At 45.3% G+C, this 17,215-nt stretch overlaps 1 protein-coding gene across 6 annotated transcripts in view; it reads left to right on the top strand.

Annotated features, from left to right (window-relative positions):
* The window catches only part of TMEM150C (transmembrane protein 150C), a 43,598-nt gene extending 27,404 nt beyond the window's left edge, over positions 1 to 16,194 (top strand). For all 6 annotated transcript variants that reach the window (XM_043545623.1, XM_037896762.2, XM_037896763.2 and 3 more), the window contains 3 exons: positions 4,576 to 4,703; positions 10,250 to 10,427; positions 13,695 to 16,194. In XM_043545623.1, coding sequence (XP_043401558.1) covers positions 4,576 to 4,703; positions 10,250 to 10,427; positions 13,695 to 13,903 — 515 coding nt within the window. In that variant the 3' untranslated portion in view covers positions 13,904 to 16,194. The remainder of the gene's footprint in view (positions 1 to 4,575; positions 4,704 to 10,249; positions 10,428 to 13,694) is intronic.
* The last annotated feature ends 1,021 nt before the right edge of the window (positions 16,195 to 17,215 follow it).

Below are 17,215 nucleotides of genomic sequence, written 5' to 3'. Positions count from 1 at the left end.
AGGACCATCTGGTACATGCAAAAATAATGAACATCAGTGCTCAGCAAAGGATACCATCAATATTGCATCTCTCCATTTTGATATGGAGAAGGAACACTTTTTGTTGTTGAGAACATTGCTGTTTCTCTCTTGTTCCGGTGTTGCCCTGTTTTTGAATACTCTTCATCACTGATAAAAACATCAATTGCAAAAATTTTCAAAAGTGACGAGTGATTTTGGGAGTACTCAAATTTCTGGGAGTCTAATTTGAGACATGTTTACAAGGACCTAATTTTCAGAAAGTACTGAGTTCCCATCTTTGAAAATCTGGCACCTTTAAGATGTCTCAACTGTCATCCAAAAACTGAGGGACCCAAAATCACAAGTCACTTTTGAAAATGTCGGCCCAGCAGATCTTGTTAGTTTGTACCACATGGTTGGATAGTGCCCAATTTGTCTTCCATTGAAATCAGTGGCAAAATCCTAAGGACAGGATCGATGTGTGTATTGAAATTAACATTTTAAGATTCTTTATCTTTTAAACAGATTGATCCAAAACATAATTGAACATTTATGGTCATATCACTTGTGCATGAGCTAGGATTCTCCCTCTCCCGTATACTCTGACAATAATGAAGCAGCAGCACAGAAAGATGGTTCATTTCACCATATTATTGCCTTGGGGTGCATTGTGAAGATGAAGGTTGTGTAATTTAAGCACCTATATAGTGGCTGATGCAGCCCTCCAAAATAGACCGACTGATTCACGTTATATTGGAGTTACAAAACAGAAAGTAAATAATTAAGATGAAACGGTCATGCCCATGCATCGACTGGGGGGCTGCTGATGTTGGTATTTTGTCCAGGATGAAACTCATTAGAGCCCACTTTAAAGAATACATTTTCTCTGCATCAAGTCAAACAGATACAATGGAACCCTTTCAGGATAATATCTGGTACTGTAATGCTTGGGCAACATGCTGACCTGAAATCCCTGGAAACTGTTCTTTTTCTATGCCTGATCCTGATCCCACTGAAGTCCATGGCAAAACTTTCATTGACTTCAATGGCTTGGGACCAAATCCTGTATGCACCGAGCAGGTCAAGTATGAACATCAGCAGTGTCATCATCCCAACACTGCCCTACCACTATGTCTCAGGCATGATCTGTAAGAACCATGTAGGGTGAGAGTGGAACTTGTGCTGAATAGAAGTGAACAAATCGTTCATTTTTTGGTTCGGTGGCTGACCTGAAAAATTGGTTCATTTTGAACCTTAATTTAATGTTTTTAGTTTTTCTCACCAAAATGAAAAAAAAAATAAATTTTTTTTAAGGTCAATCAAATCAACATTTTCTTAAAGTTCCTCCCCTCCAAATTCTTCATTTTTTTTTTTTTAATGTGGCTGGAACTATTTGCCAGCTTGGCCTGCATTCATTAATATATTCAGTACCCCAGTTCTCATTCTGGATGTCTACTTGATTCTTGACAGGTTTCAGAGTAACAGCCGTGTTAGTCTGTATTCGCAAAAAGAAAAGGAGTACTTGTGGCACCTTAGAGACTAACCAATTTATTTGAGCATAAGCTTTCGTGAGCTACAGCTTACTTCATCGGATGCATACTGTGGAAACTGCAGAAGGCATTATATACACAGAGACCATGAAACAATACCTCCCCCCACCCCACTCTCCTCCTGGTAATAGCTTATCTAAAGTGATCACTCTCCTTACAATGTGTATGATAATCAAGTTGGGCCATTTCCAGCACAAATCCAGGTTTTCTCACCCTCCGCCCCCTCTCACACAAACTCACTCTCCTGATGGTAATAGTCCATCCAAAGTGACCACTCTCTTTACAATGTGTATGATAATCAAGTTGGGCCATTTCCAGCATAAATCCAGGTTTTCTCACCCCCCCCTCCCCTTTTCCAAAAACCACACACACAAACTCACTCTCCTGCTGGTAATAGCTCATCCAAAGTGACCACTCTCCCTACAATCAAGGTGGGCCATTTCCAGCACAAATCCAGGTTTTCTCACCCCCCCCCCGCTCCGCCCCCCCCCCACACACACACTCACTCTCCTGCTGGTAATAGCTCATCCAAACTGACCACTCTCCTTACAATGTGTATGATAATCAAGATGGGCCATTTCCAGCATAAATCCAAGTTTAACCAGAACGTCTGGGGGGGGCGGGGTAGGAAAAAACAAGGGGAAATAGGCTGCCTTGCATAATGACTTAGCCACTCCCAGTCTCTATTTAAGCCTAAATTAATAGTATCCAATTTGCAAATGAATTCCAATTCAGCAGTTTTTCACTGGAGTCTGGATTTGAAGTTTTTTTGTTGTAAGATAGCGACCTTCATGTCTGTAATTGCGTGACCAGAGAGATTGAAGTGTTCTCCGACTGGTTTATGAATGTTATAATTCTTGACATCTGATTTGTGTCCATTTATTCTTTTACGTAGAGACTGTCCAGTGTGGTCACTTTGGATAAGCTATTACCAGCAGGAGAGTGAGTTTGTGTGTGTGGTTTTTGGAAAAAGGGGGTGGGGGGGTGAAAAAACCTGGATTTGTGCTGGAAATGGCCCAACTTTTGATTATCATACACATTGTAAAGAGAGTGGTCACTTTGGATGGACTATTACCAGCAGGAGAGTGAGTTTGTGTGTGTGGGGGGGGCGGAGGGTGAGAAAACCTGGATTTGTGCTGGAAATGGCCCAACTTGATTATCATACACATTGTAAGGAGAGTGATCACTTTAGATAAGCTATTACCAGCAGGAGAGTGGGGTGGAAGGAGGTATTGTTTCATGGTTTCTGTGTATATAATGTCTTCTGCAGTTTCCACAGTATGCATCTGATGAAGTGAGCTGTAGCTCATGAAAGCTTATGTTCAGATAAATTGGTTAGTCGCTAAGGTGCCACAAGTACTCCTTTTCTTTTTACTTGATTCTTGGTCTCTCTGCAGAGGCTGCTAGCAAAATTCTACCTGTGAAATGGACAGTGTTCCAGGAGAGCTGGACTGAGATCAGCAGTTCATTTTTACATGACTATTCACCAAGTGGTTATTATTTTGTGTCCCTACTAATGTGGTTTGGTTTTCAACCTGTGACCTAGAGGTGCAGGGCTCTATCTCCTGTCATCTGTCTTGTATCAAAAAATCTGATCTATTATTTAAAAAAAACAACCAATGCTGAAAGAATATATTTGAATGCACCAAACTAAAGCAATGGAACCTACTTAAGAGAGAAATTCACCTTAGCACAGAGAGCATGAATAAGGTCTTATGCACCATGTAAAACCTTAAAATAGGGCTTAAGAGGGACCGTAAGGCAGATCTTGGGTCCTTTGTTCTGGGACTAATTTCATTCCTGATGGATATCTGCTAAAACAGAAGATCTAGTCAAACCATACAGTCGTTATACAACAGGATTGTATGTGCAGTAGGCTGAAGGATATGAGGACATTAAGGTGGATTTTCAAAAGAAACATAAGGGAAATGTGTCCAACTCCCATTGGATTTCATTTGAATTTAGGCACCTCAGTCCCTTAGACTCCCATAATTCCTATTTGGGTTTGTCTAGATGTATTAATTTTTCTTCTCCATGCCTTGCTACCAGTCACCATTCCTAGTCCAGGAAGAAGATTCTGTGACTTCTTAAAGCAATCATGTCTCCCTTAGCTCCTTTCCCATTAGGAAACTGACTTCTCGCTTACAAGTGGCAGTTCCCTGCCTCGGTCTGACTGGTACTGATCTGGTTGGGAGTGTGCTGAGAATGACATCGATGATATTGAGCCCTGTATGAAATGCAGTATTAGCTACCTAAAATTCCTTGTGCTATGGGCAAGGAGCATGAAAGACTTAGTCCAGTTCCCAGCGGACAAGTTCCCACCCACTTGTCCTTGTTTTCCCCCTTGCTGGCAGTCTTTGTAGATGGGCCGAGGATGGAATAGTCGTGAAAGTGACCTGTACTCTCACCTCTCGAGGCTGATCCCTCTGTGATATGTTGGCAGGGAAGTGAGAAGAAGCTTTCTGTGCTGTCCCTGTTGTGTGCACCACATTTGCAAGGACGCTTTTGAAATGTTTGTTTTATAAAACAATGTGAAGGGAGAGGGCCTGATCCAAGCTTTCGATCGGGTCCCTGCTGTGTCCTTCTGGAGGAAGTTATATCATCGAACTCCTCACAAATGTAGCTAATGGAATAAAACTTCATGCAAATCCTGTTATTATCAGTTATGTACATAATGTCCAAACTGTGTCAAATGCTTTCCAGACCAATAATAAAGACACAGTCCTTGTCCAGTACAGTTTCTGTCTAGGTTTTGGACAAGATGCGACAAAAGTGTCAGCAATAAATAATGGGGCAGGGAAGGAAGAGAAGGAATTACCCAAGTTACTTACCGTGCTATTGCATCTTCTGCAATTAAATGCAAGGTGGAATGTTCAAAAGCACTTAGCACTGGCCTACCTCTGCTCCCATGGCAGCTCATGTGAGTTTTACCAGGAGCGGGGTTAAGCGCTTTGGGAAATCCTACTCACCAGGTTTGTGCTGTGTGGGTTTATAACTGCGTCTGGCATTTTGTTTCCTTTTTCAGCACTTGTCGTTGCCGTTCTCCGCTTTATACAGCTGAAGCCAAAGGTGCTAAACCCCTGGCTGAACGTCAGCGGACTGATTGCGTTATGCTTGGCCTCGTTTGGAATGACCTTACTTGGCAACTTTCAGGTACCCCACTCCCATTTCCCCCTCCCTCCAGCTTATTGGTAATTAACATGTCATTCTTTTCTGGGTTTCCATGGGCATGTCATGAGGGCTGCATCCGTTATCTAGCAGCCCTACCTGCTGTGAGCACAGATCTCTCTGCTCCTGGAGCTGCCCATGGCAGGAGTACGGCTGCTAGAATGGCTGTCCATGCTCTCTGCCTCCTCATACCCTCCTGCCCACTACCTAGGCCTGCCACTGCCTCTTAAATTGCTTCCCTGGTGGCAAAGGGAAGGCGGCAACTGCCGTTAGTAGCACTGATGATTGATTATTTCTAATAAACTTTAAAATTCAATCAAAACTTAAGAGAAATAACCCTCCACTTCCAAGCAGGGTTTGAATCTGTGACACCTGGTGTTCCATCTCCTGGCACCCAACAGCAGCTGGGAGCCTGCCTTACCCCTGGGCAGGCACCGGGCTTGATGGACAAGTGCCTAGGCGTGGGGACTGCACTGGAGGGTGGCCAGCCCTGGGAGCTTGCACACAATTCTATGCTAACAGCAGGCCAGGCTGCCAGCACAGAGCTGCCATGAAGATAGTTGCTTCCTATGATTAGAATATATGTTGGTGTTTTACCTCCTGCCTATCCTTAGACTGGCCACAAGAGGGACTTTATGTATAAACAGGGAAGGCATTTCCTGCTCCAAGTCATTGCCCTGGCTGTAGTTCTTTCAATTCTCAGTCTGTTCTGTGTGTGTTATTGTTACAAACAAGCTGTCAGCTGTCATTTTGAGACACCACAAGCTTGCTCTAGAGTAGGAATGTGTCCACTGTATTCATGTGTCTGCTTGTTTCCTAGGTGAATATGAAATCTTAGGGGGAGGTTTTCAAAAGTATTTAAAGTCAATGGAGGTTGTGTTCCTAAATCCCCTACGTGTCTTTGAAAATCTCCCCCTGTGGGACTGCTAGCAATGCGGCTCTGACTGATAACTGCTGCGCAAGCATGAGAAATTACGCTGGGCCAAATTCTCTGCAGGCATAGCTCTATAGAGGTCAGTGGTATCATGACAGCAGAGAATTTGGCACATTAGTTTCATTGAACTGGAAGAATATATCAGTTTTCTTTTTTAAAAAAAGAGAGAGAGAGAAAAATTGAAACCAGCTCAGTGTGTGACCTGTTGGCAGTAATCATGTGTCTGCTTGTAACATGTTCCACTCTGACTTTTTATTAAGGATGAGCCAATCAGATACTTTAGGCCAGATCCTCAGCTGGTGTACACCAATTCAGTGTGGCTTCATTGACATCACTGCCCATCTCCCCTGTCTAGCAGCTTGTGGCCTTGGTTTTGCTGTGGACCCCCAAGTTGTAAGAGCTAGCCCAAATGCTTGTCCAGCTGTGTGAAGGGGAAGCTGCGAGAGGTGGGGCTGGCTTTAGGAAACCGAATCTCAAAGTTCTTCCTTCCTTCCTTTCCAGTATTTTCTGCTCTAACGAAGGTCTGGTTCTTTAGAAGCTGTTACAGTAAATTACTCTAGGTTATATATTCTGGTTTAATAAAGCCACACCTTGCTGGTGAACAGCACCCTTCTTTGGTCTTGTGCCAAACCACAACCAAGGCGTGTCAATGTTAGCCCATAGTACATGCCCTTGCTTCCTTATTGCTTACTGGCAACACCACAAAATATAATAGAGGGCTTGCAATAGTGTCTCTGGACAAGATCCGTTCTCTGGGGGATGTTGAGAGAGAGAGAGAGCGCTTAACACACTAAAAGCTACCAGAGCAAAAGTAACATGGTCCCTTGTTGGCTCACACCATCGATCTTTTTTATATTTCCACCCATCACCATAGTATCTGTATGCCTTCCACATGAAATCAGTAGCCAGATCCTTAGTGGACTGCAGAATCTCTGGCTCTTCTCCCTTTTTAGGGGTAAACACTTTTCTGGGGGCAGGCTTTTTATTATTCTAGATTTTATTAATTCCCCCCCTCCCTTTTGTTTGGTTGCTGAGGGTGTATTGGGAAGAAGAGGGGTCAGTGTTATGATTGACATTGTTATGGTGGAAAGGATTTCTCAAATAGGAAGGTTTCACAGCTTTTCCTAGAGGTGGTCAGTCAGGAATTGCCTGGCCTCCTCTGGAGGATTGTTCCATAGCCAGATCCATTTGACAGAGAGTGACTTGTCACCAGCTCTCACATGCTTTGTTCTGGGCTTTATGATCTGGGTTGTCCCAGAGGAGCACAGATATGACGGTTCACAGATGGAAATTCGGTCTCTAATGTAATTCTGGGGCTTGATCCATGAATTGCTTTGGAAATTAGGACCAAAGCCTTAAACTGGCAAGAGAAGCTGACTGGGAGCCAGTGGAGGGACTTGAGCAGAGGGCTGATGTGCTCACAGTGGCCTGAGCTGTGGAGAAGTTGGGCAGTTACATACTGGAGCCTGTGCATTGTCTTCCCATTCAGCTCCAGGTACAGTGAGTTAGTGATCCATCTGGAAGTTAGTGATCCACCTGGAGAGAAAAATGCATGGATCCCTGTGGCCAGGTCTCTGTCTGGCAGGAAGGGATGAGGTTTCCTTGCAAACTGGAGGTGAAAACAGGTGTTTTTAGAAACTGATGTTACCTGGTAATCCAGGCTTCGGGAGGAGTCAACCAGGACAATGTCTGGGCCAGCTCTTCTAAGCGTTTCCCCTTTCAAACCACTATCACTTCAGCTTGTGACAGCCAGTCTTCATCCAAGAGCTAATTTCTTGTTGATTTTTCTGACATTTTAGTAATAGCTGGGTTGTGTCAGCTGAGAATGAATATAGATAGATAGAGGGAGGGAGAGTGGGGAGGCTGTGCAGCCATGCAAAGGAAAGTGTATGCTGTGGAAATGGTCCCAGATAGGCTAATGTCAAAGGCAGTGCTGAGGTCTGAGGTCAGGCCACAGATTCCCCATTGCACATGGATCTTGTACCCCATGCAACCAGCGCAGAGAGGCTGTTGCTGCTATTCCAGTTCATAGGCTGGAGTAACAACACAGACTTTGAGGCCAGAAGGGACCATCATGATCATGTAGTCAGGCCTCCTGCACATCGCAGGCCACAGAATCTCACCCTCCCACTCCTGAAATAGACTCCTAACCTCTGGCTGAGTTACTGACGTCCTCACATCATGGTTTAAAGACTTCAAGTTACAGAGACTCCACCATTGACACTAGTTTAAACCTGCAAGCATAGGCGGCGAGTTCTATGGGCACCAGGAATATTCCGGGCCCGGCTTCAGCAATGTTTGAGGCTGGGTCTCTCCCTCAGCCCTGCCTTCTGCCCCCTGGCGCTCCCCACCGCACATCCCCGGGTGATTTAAAACAGGCCCCCACCCACCACCAGCAGTGCAGCAGAGCTGAGCAGCTTCCTGCCTGCTCACTCCACATGGCTGCCGGCACCTGGGCGGGGTGGGTCGGGTCTGTGTCTACGCACACTGCTTCTGCTCCAAACGCCCATGCGGCCAATAGGAAGCTGCGGGGGCAGTACCTGGGAGTAGCAGTGCAGGGAGGCCCCCTGACCCCCCTGCCTAGGAGCCCCAGGTAAGCGCCGCACCCCCCCCCCCCCCCCGAGCCTGCACCCCCTCCCGTCCCAAAACTCTCTCCCAGATTCTGCACCCCAGCCCAGTGCCTGCACCCAAACTCCGGGCCAGAGCCTGCACCTCTCACCCCCTCCTGCACTCCCTGCCCCAGCCTGGAGCTTGCACCCAGCACCCAAACTCCATCCCAGAGCCTGCATCCCAGACCCCATCCCCCACCCAAACTCCCTCCCAGAGCCTGCACCCCTCCTGCACCCCAATTCCCTGCCCCAGCACAGGGCCTGCACCCCAGACCTCCTCCCCCCATCCAAACTCCCTTCCAGAGCCTTAGGCAGATTTCGAGGGGCGGGCTCTGGGCGTTCTGGGCACCACCAAAATTTCTACAAACCTGCTGCCCCTGCCTGCAAGTGACCCGTGCCCCATGCTGCAGAGGAAGGCGAAACCGCCCCAGCATCTCTGCCAATCTTACCTGGAGGGAAATTTCTTCCCGACCCCAAATATGCTGATCAGTTAGACCCCGAGCATGTGGGCGAGACCCACCAGCCAGACACCTAGGAAAGAATTCTCTGTAATAACTCAGAGCCCTCCCCATCGAGCGTCCCATCTCCGGCCATTGGAAATATTTGTTACTAGCAGATGCCTTTATAGGCAGTCTCATCATACTATCCCCTCTACACACTTAGCAAACTCAGTCGTGAAACCAGTTAGGTTTTTTTGCCCCTCTGCTCCCCTTGGAAGGCCATTCCAGAACTTCAGTCCTTTGCCTAATTTCAAGTCTAAACTCATTGCTGGCTGAGTGGCAGCCCCACTCCCTGCCCCTGGGCTAGGGGTGGATGGATGGCTTTCAGCTCCCTGCACTCCACTTACATGGAGCCCTGTAACACTCAGGTGTTCTGTGGGTGGAGTGAATTTCACTAGCTGTGTCAAGGACAAGCTGGAAAACTGAAAGACAAGACCAAGTGAATCTATTATTTATACTGGCTTCCAAAGTGTGCAAGGTGCTTAAACAAAGGGTCTGCCCCTGCCTTTTTGAACAAAAGCCACAATTCTGTATGTATCATTTTGCCTTCAGAGTCTGAATCAGACGGGGTCATGGTCCCAAATCACTTCCGGTGAGCCTCCATTGACTTCACTGACAAAGGGTGGATTTGACTTGCTCTGATCATGGTGAAGTAGCAGCAGATACTCCCAACAGGGTTGCTTTTTACTAGGTGAATTCTTATTTATAGATAAAATCTGAGATTTTCAAAGCTTCCGAGACAAATTGGACACACCTCTCCTTTTGATTGGAATGGGAATTGTGCGTCCAAATCCCCTAGGTGGCTTTGAGAATCTCACCCAAAAAGCTTCACTTTGTCAGAATCCAAGCCAGACTTGTGATGCCTTTGTCTTGCTTGTTACTTCCCAGGTGACTTGGCCTCCCCTAAATTAAGTCACTGTGACTGGATAGCTAATTTGTATCTGTGGTCCCAGTCCTGCAAGCTCAGGCAAGAGGATGCCTGTGTCCTAATGGAACCCCTTTGAAGTCAGTGGGGCTCCGCCTGCATGGAGCTCATTCATTGCAGGACTGGGCCCGTGAGCATCAGTGTTCATGTCCACAGAACAGCACTGACCAAGGCGCAAAGAATTTTCCCAGCATGCACTGGCCACGGTGGAGAATCAGCAAAGGATTTTCTGCAGGAAAAATCTCGTTTGGTTTTTCCAGCGGCCTTGCCAGAGAGCTGGCGGGGATGTTTGCAGGACATCACTTTGTCTACTGCTCTTTGGTTTGGGAGGAAATTCTGCTTGCAGCAGCAGCTAGGCTGTAAACAGCTGGACCTCCCAGACACCTATGTTGCAACTGAGTAGGAAGGCAGCATTGGCTGTGTATTTTGCAACCAAATGATTCTTCTTTAATATTACACCCCTCCTTCCCCCTTCCCGAAAGTAGGATCACACTGAGGAATTGTATAGATGTTTTTTTCTTTGGGGTGTATCAGAGAAATCACAAGTTCCTTTTTCTTTGTAGCTCACCAGCGACGAAGAAATCCATAATGTCGGCACCTCCCTGACGTTCGGTTTTGGGACCCTGGCCTGCTGGATTCAGGCTGCCTTGACGCTCAAAATAAACCTAAAGAATGAAGGAAGAAAAGCTGGGATTCCACGAGTTGTCTTGTCAGCCACTATAACCCTGTGTGTAGTCCTTTGTATCCTTTCGCCTTGCTTGCTGGACCTGCAGGCAGCTAGAATAACATGCCTGCTTATCATGAAAGGAGGGGATTTAAAAAGTAATGTATGGTATAAAACCGCTTTCCCCCTTTATAGCACTATTTGTCCTGGGAGCTTAAAACATTTATGGCCACTAACAAATTTAGTCTCACGTTTACCCCCTGGGGTAGGTTAATATTGTTATCCCTGTTTTACAGGCGAGGGTACTGAGACACGGAGAGATCGTGACTTGTCCTAGCTCATTTGCGCAGGAGCACTATGCGGCAGGCCAAGGAACAGAACCCTCAGCACCTGTGTCCCTGTCCTGTACCCGTACCACAAACCCGTCCTCCCTAATCACTTGGATTTGACTAACCAAGGAGTGAAGAAGTTACCCCTTTGGGGCTGGTCTTCAGTTCTCCCGCTGTGCCTTGCTTGCCCTCTAGTCGGGACTGTGCAGTGGGCAAATTCTGACACCTGTGTCCATTGTGATAGAATTTACACGTGCAGAGCCCACCTCCCCCGTGAGTTTAATTCTGTTAACTGCACGTGTTAGACTCTGCCATTTGCAGTGCGGATGATAGTGCTGGGAGCACATACACAGGTGTTTGTGCAGGCTTTTTGAAAATCAGGCCCACGGGAGACCTGAGGGCTATTTCTGGGTCTGCACCTGACCTACTGTGCGACCTGGGCTGGTCACTGAGTTAGTCTGTGTCTCAGACTTCCCAGCTGTTCGAAGGAGGAGAACAATTCTTACCCCCCATTGAGACCTCTAGCTTGAAAATGCTGTAGAAATGCTAAGTAGTGTTGTTGTTAATGGACATGAGGCCCTGCTCTATTTTAACTTAGTTCAGCATCAGATGCATTGTGATGGGCACTTTATAGAACTGTTATTTATCTCTCACTATAGTAGTGGATGTAACAGGAGAGAATTGCCTTTTGTCATCGTCACATTCCTGTCAAGAAACAGAGCCAAGAAAAGCTATCACTTCTGAGAGTTTCCATGAGGTCTCTTTACACAAACGTTTAAATTCTCATCATTCACTGTGGTTGTCAGCAGTGGGTTTAAAACTCCTTCTATATAATTTCAGAGGTTATTATACCATAGAACAATACCTGAATCCCAATTAATAAAGCAATATGACTAAATTGCTGTTACACCATTGGGCATATTGGCAACTCTTGTGTAGGGCCATGAAATGTTTTAGGAGAAAATCTTGGGAAAACAAAAGGAGCCAAGCTTCTTAAGATCAGAAGTGTTTTGAAGGTTTATTTGGGTAAAATTTTCAAAAAGCACCTAATTCCCATTTTCAGAATGGGATTTATGCTCCTAAGTGACTTAGGCACTTTTGAAAATTTCACCCGATGTCAGGAAATACACCAGTCTGATGTAAACATATAGAGTCCTCCCCCGTTTCCAGCTACAAAAGTTTATTGTTTCCAGAGAGGTTTATCTCATTATTTTGCTTTATGTATCACAAATAATTTGCCAGGTCTGCACCCTTGCATGCTTTTCTTTGCCAGCAACTTCCGTTCCAGAAAGGTTGGTGTAAGATTCTGCACAAAGAGCTGCAGCAAGTTGGGTCTGGAAAAAGTACATCATCTTGAGAGGTTTAGGAAAGGTTGCTGTAGCTGGAAATCCAGCGAGCCAGTGTTCAGTCCTTCTCTTTACCTCTAAAGAAGCTCACAAACTAACGTGCTGAATGTTACCAGCAAAATCCTATCATCTCAGTGCCCTGGTGTCTGGTTACTTCACCACACGTGATATTCACCCTGTGCAGAGGGCCACAACACCAGGCCTATCTAACGCTAAAGTCCCATAGAAGTTCTCCAAATAGGCCTTACGTGGGGTAGAAACCTTGAGCTGGCCCTTTGCATGGGGTGAATTTCACCCTTGGGCACAACCTGAGAACAACCCTGAAAATGTGGAGGAAATAGGAGACCGTTAGAGCCAAATTCAGTCATAAGGTCACAACACCCATTCACTGCAATGGGGACTGGGACTGCTTACGCTATGGCTGAATATGGCCCAAAGGAGCAGATTCTAATGGCCTGTTTTGTGATAAATCCAACCCTGAGCATGAAGCTATGTGGGAGGCTGTTCGGTTTTTTAGCTGTAAATGTGTGTGACCCTTTCTTCTCAGGGTGCAGGTTAAACAACAATCTTCTAGAAAAGGTAGGCAGATAAGCAGGTCCTGTAACAAAGTCAAAGGTCACATCTACACTGTTGAGGGAGCCAGTTACAGTGTGGAGGTTCCCCAGCTTGGTCAGGTCTTGGACTGCAGGAAGGAGCTGAGTCTTGTTTTAACCATGTTCCAGCCCTGCAAAGTTCAAGTGTTTTAACCATGTTAGGGAAGTTTGTGTTGGAACCGGGTCTCCAGCATAGTCGTTTTAATACTGTAGATAAGACAAAAGAGTAACAGTGGAGCATGAGGTCAGTGTTTGTTAAATGCCAGCAGCGTGCTCAGCACAGCATGAGATACAAAGACACAGTCCCTGTCCTAAGGCGTTGAGTCCAAATAGGCAGACAATGGAAAAAGCCTTAGGAGACTTGGAGGAAGGTTTGATCTCAAACTCTGGTGTTTCTTCTTCAGTATATTGGGCAAGTGATGGTATTTTTACTGGTGTAGGTCAGTGTTTCTAGGCTTCCCAAAAAAGGTTGGTTTTGCAGAGGATCTGGAAAGGGTGGTAGGAGTAATAAGTGGGTTTAACCTTAGCCCCGAATGGGACTGAGCCTGCTCTCACTGAGAGGCAGCATGGTCTGTGGCTAGGGCACTGAACTAGGACACACAACTGGGTTCTGTTCTCAGCTCTGCCACTGGGTGGCTGTTTGGCCTTGAGCAAGTCACTTCACCTCTCTGTGCCCGTTTCATCATGGGAATGATATTTCCCCTTCTTTGTCAAATGCTTTGAGATGTACAGGTGAACAGTGTGGTGCAAGAGCTAAGCACAATTTCGTGGAAATAGAAGCACGTTCATTAGCCACATGAAAGTGTTGCCACATGTAACAGGCTTGCAAATGTCCCTGGTTTGTCCAGTTTCCTGCTGAATTAGATTGTTGACATTCACCCTGTCCCTGATTTTCTATTAAATACCATTTTTAATTGCACGTTGGTTGCCACTGTCCAGTGGATTATATTTAAGTGTAAAAGGAAGGCAAGATGTTATCACCTCACACATTTGAAAAACAACCCACAGCGGCTCTATCTGCTCTCATCCAGGACTAAGGCTGCTCAGACATGTTCTCCTTGACAGCTCTTCTCCAGACTTTATCCTGATGGCACAGGGGATCCATATGCACGCAGCCAGGATCCAGTGGGGCTTGGTGATGTGCTTCCTCTGCTACTTTGGCACCTTCGCTGTGGAGTTCAGACACTACAGATTTGAGATCATTTGTTCTGAGTACCAGGAAAACTTTCTGAGCTTTTCCGAAAGCCCGTCTGAAGCCTCCGAGTATCAAACAGATCAGGTGTAGCCCTGCCCTCGTTACATGGCAGGTGGGCTCGCATGGTCACGAGATTTAACCCATGACCTCATTACATTTTTTTTTGACAAGTTCATTTTCCATGTACAGTCACAGACATATTGCCCAAGGGCTCTGAGGGCAGCTGTTTAAGAGCAGAGCAAAAACGCAAGGATCTTTCTGACCAAATCTGAAAACACCGATGTATTTGTAAAGAAAGGCCGATTACTAAGTTTGTGCTAGAGAGGTCTCTCTCCTTAAGCCCTGTCCCATTCATCTTAGAAATATCCTAATCCTCACAAGGCCACTGTCAGGTAGGTCGTATTATCCCCATTTTACAGCTGGAGAGATGACTTCTCCAGGGTGACAGGTCAGTCAGGGTTCGTAGGCGTTGCTGGCTCCTACTCCTGCAATCAGACCACTAGACTCCACTTGTCTCAGGTTTCAACTGGTTTTTATTGCCTTGTTGTTGGACAAGGGTAACTTGATTGTGAAGTGAGGAAGAATTACCAGCTGGTTTCATGGCAACTGGACTTAGAATCAATCAGTGGAAGAAGAGAGCACAAACATACTGGCCCTTGCTTAAGAATAGGCACTTCTTCCTGTTTGGAAAGCAGCTAAAGGTGAGGCCTGGTTTGGGAAAAACTAGACAACTAAAAAGACAGCGAAGCAGACAGTGTTCAGCAGCGGATGCCCACCTTGTTGTGGGACTGAGGCAGCCCACCTGCACCAAAATGAATTTAGAAAACACATCCCAACGCAGCATGGGTGGGGCTGGGCTACATCTCAGTGTGGTATGGTCTGAGCAGCTGTGACCCACGTGAACAAACAGCACTAGGTCAAAATGTGAACGTTTCTTCTGCCCAGCAGGGACCAAGAGGGTGTTTTTTTTATTTGTAGTGCTTCCATAAAATAGTGTGTATAATATTTAGAAAGCTGCTTTTCTCACTATTTCTCACTGACAAGAGGAACCTTGTCTGAACTTAGTCTGAGTGAAGATTCTGGCTCATGTATGATCAGAACATCATAAATTCAGGCAGATTTTACTGGATGTAGGTTTATTTTACTGCTTATGCACTAATGGTGAAATTCACCCTTTGCAGAGGCCTTTGCCTCAACTTACCTACCTATGTGCCTAATTCAGCAATGGACTCTGATTGGTTGGACCCCTGCAGAGCCCCCTTGAAGCTAATGGCAGCTGGAATCCACCTGTACAAACTTCGTTGAAGGATTGGGGTCCTCAGGCTTAAGTGTGACTTAAATGGTGGACTGGCCTAGCTCTCGCCCTCTACATGGGGCTGAATTCACCTTAAAAGTTCAGGATAGTAAAAAAATAGCTACAGGCAGAGCTGGCTAGACAAAAACCCCAGCAGAACTCAGATGAGCTTTCATTCCATTCATAAAGGGGACGGAGCTAAACTACCAGTGATCTTGGTTCAATGGCCAAAACTAGGAGACTTTTCATAATGTAAAATAAATACAGCTCAAATTATAGAGCAGGTTGAAAATCCAACATTTCCAAATCAAAATGGTTTGGTTTTGGGGAGTTTAGTTTTTTGAGGGAAAAGTCTAGATTTTCTGCAGGAAGGACATGCTTAGTGAACAATTTCATTTTGACAAAAACCCAATTTTCCACTGAAAAACAGTTTTGATGGAAAATTTTCAACCAGCCCTATGAAATCGATTATTTTGAGGCAGATTCTAGACTTGGTTATCCTGGTGTAATTCCAGAGTAACTCCACTGAATGGAGAGTTTACATCTGGCTGCAGAATTTTGGCCTTTAGTAATTATCTAAGAATTAGAAAAAGTTAGTGGGACACTTTCAGGGAAGGGAACGTGTGGGTGTTAGTCATTAAAATGAAGTAGTGGTGGGTTTACCTCCCATTAGCAGAAGACTCAAAATAACAAAGCCAATCCACATATCTTTTTCTTTTCTTCTCTGCCAGGGGAAGGTGAGACTGGTAGGAACACACATAAATGGAGAATCTCACACATGTGCATATTGAGCAGAGAGTAGTAAGCTTTTGTTTAAAAAGTGTTTACTGTAAATAGTCCACTGTGACTTTTTAAAAATCAAATAATGCTTTTGTTTTATCATTTTATATTTTGAAATTTTATCAAAGAAAAAAAATGAAGTTTGTGAATTTTTTCCACTAACAATATGCAATCCAAGCTGAATTTCAGGCTTTTGGTGATGCACTGTACATTTCTTAAAGTATTTCTAATGGCACATTTCAGTACAGCTGAACAATAACTAATGTACACTGAAACATGACCACTAAATAAACTTCTTTTATGGAAAGAGTGAGTTTTATTCCCTCCCCCCCATATACACAGTTTCGTTATGACAAATGGAACAAGATGTGAGCAGATACTCACTTTGCATGGAGATACAATGGTACACATCAACTTTACCTAAATCCAATGCCCAGTCAGTCATGCAGATACGGCTATAACAGTAAGGATTGTGAATCTGGTACATTTCTGCAGTGTGCTTGGTATAGGGCAAAGATCACTCTAAGTAGTGGGCCACAGCTGTATTCAGATTAGCTGGGTCTCTCTCTGTCTCAAAACTGGGCAGCTACTTCCCTAAGGACCTGCCATCCCCCTTTAAAAGGGATGTGCTATCAAGATGCATTTTATTTTTTTGCAGAGACCATCTCTGTGTTACTAGCACCACTGACATGCCACAGCACTTTACAAATGTACCTGGGCATTTATAACGTTTGACTTAATCTTGGCATTCTGTTTAAGGCCCAGTCCTGCTATTGGCTCTGTTAGCGCAGAGCCTGTGGAAATCCTCTTACCTGGACATAATGGGCCCTCCGTGCCCAACTGAATGCAGGCTCAGGGCCCACGTTTGGGCAGTAGAGCAGATGAGCCTGTTTTACTTTCTAGTTCTCAGGTACAGTATTGCCAAACCCACACATTCAAAAATCATGATTAACTTAAAAATGAGATTTAAAAATAATCGGGGGTTGGATTAGAAGGAGCATCGTAATCTGCACACAAACGCTTCCTAGAGTTACACATGGGAAATACTGGTGCGAAAGCTGGTGAAATGCACCTTCTCATTCCAACATGCGACCCTAGGATCTTCACTTTCCCTCCCCCTCCTGGCTTCAGGGGCTGTAATAACAGTACCATCAGGGCAATAAGTTCACACCTCTCCCCTCCAATCATAACCTGACCCTACACAGCTTCCCCTTGGTTTCTTTGCTGATGAATGTGTCTCACAGGGAAGGAAGGCTGTCTTCTACGCACCCATGAATGCTTAGAAGACTCCAGGAACTGATCCCTATCTGGTACATTCTGGGGAAAGA

This window comes from Chelonia mydas, chromosome 4 (assembly GCF_015237465.2).
Source record: "Chelonia mydas isolate rCheMyd1 chromosome 4, rCheMyd1.pri.v2, whole genome shotgun sequence".
NCBI classification, from domain to species: domain Eukaryota; kingdom Metazoa; phylum Chordata; order Testudines; family Cheloniidae; genus Chelonia; species Chelonia mydas.
Note: the sequence above shows the minus strand (reverse complement) of the source record. Positions and strands in the feature narration are given on the sequence as shown.